Source organism: Setaria italica, chromosome VIII, assembly GCF_000263155.2.
Source record: "Setaria italica strain Yugu1 chromosome VIII, Setaria_italica_v2.0, whole genome shotgun sequence".
NCBI classification, from domain to species: Eukaryota; Viridiplantae; Streptophyta; class Magnoliopsida; order Poales; family Poaceae; genus Setaria; species Setaria italica.
The window spans coordinates 36622371-36628593 of NC_028457.1; the positions used below are offsets into that span (position 1 = coordinate 36622371).

The following is a 6223-nucleotide window of genomic DNA, read 5'->3' on the forward strand; positions in this document are numbered from 1 at the left end:
AATCACATCATGACAAATCTCATGATTTTCAGACTTTGCTTGTTTTTTTTACAATTTAAAAATACTACCGCCACACGTTCATTGTCGTGTTTCCTGAACAAGATGTTCGAAATTTCTTTTCATTTCATGGGTCAGGTCTCAAATTGAGCCAAATAACATGAATATCATTTTTCTACTCATTTTGTTCCATAATTTGAATCACTTGCAGTTTAAATTTGACTTATACCAAAAATTTCCTTGAAATACAATTAATTAAATAAATATAGCAAATAAATCCAAAAATATACCAAATTTTAACATGGAGTACCACATGTTGTATGTGGGAAGTAGAAAAAATTTCAAGATGAAAAGAGGAAAAAAAATGTTTTTTTGCCGAGTGTCAAAAAAAATACTCGGCAAACCCCCCTCTTTGCCGAGTATTTTTTTTGACACTCGGCAAACCCCCCTCTTTGCCGAGGGTTTTTTTGACACTCTGCAAAGAGGGAGGGTTGCCGAGTGTATTTTTTGTGACACTCGGCAAAGTCCCGATTTGCCGAGTGTTTTTAGCTTGGCACTCGGCAAAAAGCCTGTTTGCCGAGTGTTCGAAAAAAAACACTCGGCAAAGAAAAACACTCGGCAATTTTTATCTTTCCCGTAGTGCATCTAAAATAATAATGTAATACTATATCACAAGGAATTATACGAAATGAATCTAAGCTGCACCGATTCAACTAAACAAAATAATATCTTTTTGTAAGGGATTACTTTACGTGGAAGCATGAAGAAATGGAAATGGATAATATTCCCTTCTATGGGAAGCATAACCCGAAGAGTGAGACCGTTCTAAAGTTAACCCATTGGACAGAAATGCAAAGACTATTGAAGATACTAAAGAACGTGATTTGGATATGGTGTATGTGGGTCAACCACATGATACATGTAGCATTGTGATATCAAGACAAAATTGACATAGGAGAACGTCGAGATACTAAAAACATTGACATAGGAAAGAACGGATTCCAAAAGTGACAATTTTTGCCGATGGATGCGGTTATTTTTCTATATATAACTTCAGAGACGCTTGGCAATGAACACAATCAAAAAACACTACACACACAAGGCGGTGACCCATATATAGGTGTGAAGTTGGTGTTGCACAATGCAGTAGACATTGTTCATCATCTGATAACAGAATGATCGCATTGTGCCTATGGGTCGTAATGGTCGAAAATATTGTTTTTTCTAAGAACCAACTAAAATATTGTACCTCTATGTTTCACGAAAAAATAAAAAAGGTAGTCTAACACCGATTCAATTAATGAAAATAATATATTTCTAGCGATGGATTGCTTTACGTGGAACGGAGAAGAAATGGAAGGCAATAGATAACGGGTGGCTAGAGATTACAATGTTTCCTTCTGCAAGCAGTCTAACCCAAATCGTGAGTCCCTTCTAAAGCGAACCCACCAAACAGAAACACGAAGTGTACTAATAAAGATACAAAAGAGCATGATTTGGATACAACGTACTTATATATTATTGTTTGACCATAGGATACCCATAGCATTGCGATATTGAGACATGCATTATCATAGGAGAACGTCGAGATATCAAAACATTATCATATGAAAGAAAAGGATTCCAAAACTGACAACTTTTCCATGATGGATATGCTAGAGACACTTGGCAACGACAAAAAGAAGTGCCCTCAAGCCGCTCATGAAGAGCGTTAACACGACAAGAACCATGTACTTGGTAATTTCTACCATCTACACGGCTATGGTTATTATGTCATGTTCCTTCACATTACCCATCAATGCTCGTACATTGTGCATCTTGCAACAAGCATAAAACCTACACCTCTGCTTATACACACATACACATTTTATTTTCCTTCACTTGGTTCTTATTATTGCATGCTCTTGTTCTGATGCAATTCCATGTACATGTGTGCAGTCTATGTAGTGACATGCCAACCCATGAGCCGTCGTCGTGGATTGTATCGGTGCTTGAGCATCTGCGTGAACTCAGGCTTCAACACTTACAGAGCTTACTGCATCAGAACGACTATTTGTGTATTACGAACGAACTCTGAATTTATTGAATCATAATAAAATATCTCCATCATTTTGTTCAATCCGATACCGTTTAACTACTGCTATAGGTAATTAACTGGTTGCAACTCAGGGGTGCCAATGGCGCCAAACACAAACACCCTCAATCGATCAGTTTACATTTTATTCACATACACGATAATCAATGGCCGCGGAGTTCATGTGTCAATAGTTGATGTTAATTAGCATGGTTGTATATGTAATTAGAATATAAAATATATTATGATCATACAATGAGTGCATGAACAATTAGTGCAAGAATAATGAATCGAGAGAATATAGTAAATTAATTCATTCTTATATTTATGTGGCATTAATCAATATCAAATTTTTTTGGGAAAGTTCAGCAGCATGAGAGAGATGTAAGACAAGATCAACCCCGTTCATTGCATTTTCATGCACAAATCTAGCATCCTACATCTACATATGAACTGAAACCTAAGGTCCGACCGTCCGATGCAGAGGAATTCCACTATTACATCATATCAACTTTTTTCAGCCCCCCCCCCCCCCCCCCACACACACACACACACTCAGAATTGATTGGATAGAAGATAGGCCTTTCCAGGTGCTACTTTAATTGGGTCACAACTTCTCAAACCCGATGACCCAATGCACAATAATTTAAGCGGATATTCTCTTTCAAAAAAAAGAATAAAGTGCATATGGTTGATTATGGTAAAGATGCAAATGCAGTAAAACAAGATACATCTATGCAAGTTGCAAGTTCTCCATAGGTTCCAATGTGGTGTTGCACAATGCATTAGACTCCAATGTACCAGCGAACTCGTTACGCCTATGGGCCGTTAGTGTGTGAAAAAAATGCGTTTATGGGAACCATCTAAAATAATAATTTAATTCTATATCGCAAGGAAATATAAAAAATCCAATCTGCACCGATTCAATTAAACAAAATATCTTTTTTAAGGGATTACTATGGAAGCGTGAAGAAATGGATATGGACCAATGTTTTAAATAACCGGCTATGCCCTTTAGCATCTTTGATTTCCACAGGCTACAAAAGCTATAGCCACCTATATCCTCAGATAGCTGCATTTCGCGGTTTAGCAAAAATATATGTCAAAATTAAGATGTCAGTGGATTATGCACATCTAAGCATGGAACCAGGAACATTTCAGCACAAAGAATCATGTTAAGGCATTACACAAAGTTCTATCTATGTAATAAATAAATGGTCTGATTTCATTGCCCGACATTTGAAAGCAGCAAAGGAAGCTGCAGAACAGAGGAGAGAGAGCACATAAGACACTACGGGACACTACGGGAAACAGAATCTTTGCCGAGTGCCAGAGGCACTCGGCGAAAGCTCAAAAATACTCGGCAAAGGCCCGTCGACACTCGGCCCGTCGACACTCGGCAAAGCCTAACGTCCGTCACGGCGCCGGCCCGTCGCGGCACGGGGAAGTCACGTGCTCATCACTTTGCCGAGTGCTTCATCTTTGCCGAGTGCCCCGTGGGTGTTTGCCGAGTGTTTGTTTGGTGGCACTCGGCAAATAGGCTCTTTGCTGAGTGTATTATGTTTGCCGAGTGTTTTTAGTATTGCACTCGGCAAACCGGTCCTTCGCCGAGTGCCCGCAATAATACACTCAGCGAAGTAATTACACTCGGCAAATTTGAGGTTTCCCGTAGTGAGAGAAGAAAGTTGCTTGCTTGTTGCTCCCGCTTCTGGGACAGAAACTATTGGTTTTCGACTCTTTTGTCTTTCTCAGAAATTCAGCAGCCAGGTCGCTGCTGGTATAGCCAGGCGCAGACACCACCGGCCGCAGGTCGCAGCCACATGTCGCCGCCACTGTTGCCAACATATAGGTCACCACCCACGCCGCTCTTTAATCAGGGGGAGGTCGAGGGTTGGTAGGGTCAGGGCCGAGTACAAGGGTGTGCGACCGGTTCGGTCGAACAGGGCCCCCGAATTGGAGGGGCCCACCAACTGGTTGGTTAACTATAGACCTATGGCCCGTCAGTCGATCAGTGAATCAGTCGATGGCACTATGAGAGCATGGCAGGCGTCAGATGGCCAGATGCCCTCTCGCAGGTGCAGGTCTGCAGGACAGGATCATAGGACGCCAGGGGGCCAGGGCCGCAGGGCGCCATCGACCAGAATGGCAGGACTCCATCCATATCCATCTGTGATCTATCGCCTGTCTCGTGCGTGACCTGTCGAATACTCGAATAGTCGAATAGAATAATAGATCCATACGGCGTCCATCCTCCATCGCAGAGACGTAGCCTGCAGATGCGCGATCGGCCTGCCGGCGATTAATTGGGCGCTGGGGCCTGCACGGCTGCACCAGGATTCCATCCTTTTCGCCAAAATTGAAAGTTGTGGGAATTAAAACTTTCTAAAAATAGAAAGTTCGGGAAGGAGAGAAGGGGGATGTCATGAATCGATGGCTGGAAGAGGTTCTGGCGTGCGCGCTAATTAGTCGGCCCCATTAGGGTTATTACGAGCAGGCTGTGCAGTTTTTTTTACTCATTTTGCACTGTTGCGTGGTGATAACGGGCCAGCACGAGCTGATATAAAAATGACAAATTACGTTATGAGGTAAGTTGAAATAAATAGTATAGTTTAAGGGGAAATTGAAAAAAAAACTACGCTAGAGACGCTTGGCGACCACAAACGCAAGCGCGCTCGAGAGAAAAAAAAAGGGGAAAAGTACAGCACTACCACAGCACACACACACACAAGAGTGTTAACACCACAACGACCATGTACTTGGTAATAACTGCTACTACCATCATTTTGTTCAATCCGATACAGTTTAACTACTGGTACAGGTAACTGGTTACAACCAGTGGCGCCAATGGCGTCAAACACAAACACTCCTCAATTGAAGCCGTCGATGAGTCCGTCGAAGACGGCGCCGTAGTCATGGCCGCGGTATAGGTCCCTGAAGTGCCTCCTCATCGCCGCGTAGACGTGGCAGGCGGTGTGGCTCTTCGGGCCGGCAAGGCACGGTGGCTCCGGGAAGAGCAGCGGCGCGCCGAGGCGGACTGCCACGCGCCGGAGGCCGCCGCCGATCAGGTCGGCGCGGCCGGAGTGCTCCGCCATGTACTTGGCGTCGAACATCCCGCCGCCGAGGAGGTCCCTCGCCCGAGCCATGAACTCCTGCCAGGTCCCCGGCAGCGGCTGCCCGCCGGAGAGCATCTTGATCATGTAGGCAAAGTCGTAGGCGCCGCCGAACGCCGCCCACGTCAGGCCGCCGCGGAGCCGCGCCTGGGCGAGGACGGCGGCGAGCCTGGCCGCGAACGCCGAGGAGCTCACGCCGCGCAGGCGCGCCGCCGGGAAGTCGACACCCTGGGACGTCAGGAACGCCACGGACTCCGGGGCATGGCGGCCGCGGACGGGGTCGAAGTCGGAGAAGGTGAACTCCCAGGCGCGCTGGCAGGCGCGGCCGTCGGCGCCGGCTGCGACGACGGGGATGTTCCCGTCCGCGTCGCAGAGCGTGATCCCGAGCTGCACGGCGGGGAGCTCGTCGACGTTGGCCTTGACGAGGGCGTAGCGCTCGCCCGGGGTGACGTCGCACTCGCGCCGCCCAGCGGTGGGGCGATGCACCGTGCCCGGGTACTCGGTGTCGATGACGACGATGGGGTACCTCTGCAGCAGGGCGGCGATGGCGTCGAGCTCCGCTTCGAAGTTCTCGGCGGTGACGGACGTGACCGCGAGGCCCGGCGCGGCGGGGGCCGCAACCATGGCGTGGACGCCGGCGACGAACCCGCCGCAGTACCAGTTCGGGAGGAACATGGCTGGGGATCGGCGGGGCGACGAAAGAAGCTCGCTTCTTGCCGACGACGATGGATCGACGGGAGAGGAGGTTGCTTTCTTCGTGTTGCTTGCTGCTGGCAAGGATGCTTTGATATGGTAGGCGGTGGCTGGCTTATATAGAAGGGAGTCCGGCGAGGCCTGCGGCCATGCGGCGGCGGATTCCGGAAGCATCTATTTTTCGGTGCTAGGAACTGTTAACCGACTCCGAAGTGGACAACAGATCATCTGTTACAGATGGCTTTGTGAAGACTGAAGCGCAGAGGGATCATCGCCTAACATAAGAAATTGCACATAAAAACATAGGAATGAGTGTGTGCAGCAGCTAAAAAGGCTACAGCGGAATATT

At 46.9% G+C, this 6223-nt stretch overlaps 1 protein-coding gene across 1 annotated transcript; it reads right to left on the reverse strand.

The window, feature by feature from the left end:
* Window positions 1-4938: 4938 nt before the first annotated feature.
* LOC101772932 (probable CCR4-associated factor 1 homolog 11) lies at window positions 4939-5805 on the reverse strand. The gene has a single exon (XM_004980756.1). The coding sequence runs from the start codon at window positions 5803-5805 to the stop codon at window positions 4939-4941; it is 867 nt and encodes a 288-aa protein (XP_004980813.1).
* Window positions 5806-6223: the final 418 nt, after the last annotated feature.

Excerpts from the sequence above, each read along its gene's own strand:
- LOC101772932 (XM_004980756.1), bottom strand. The coding sequence starts at position 5,805 with ATGGTTGCGGCCCCCGCCGCGCCGGGCCTCGCGGTCACGTCCGTCACC.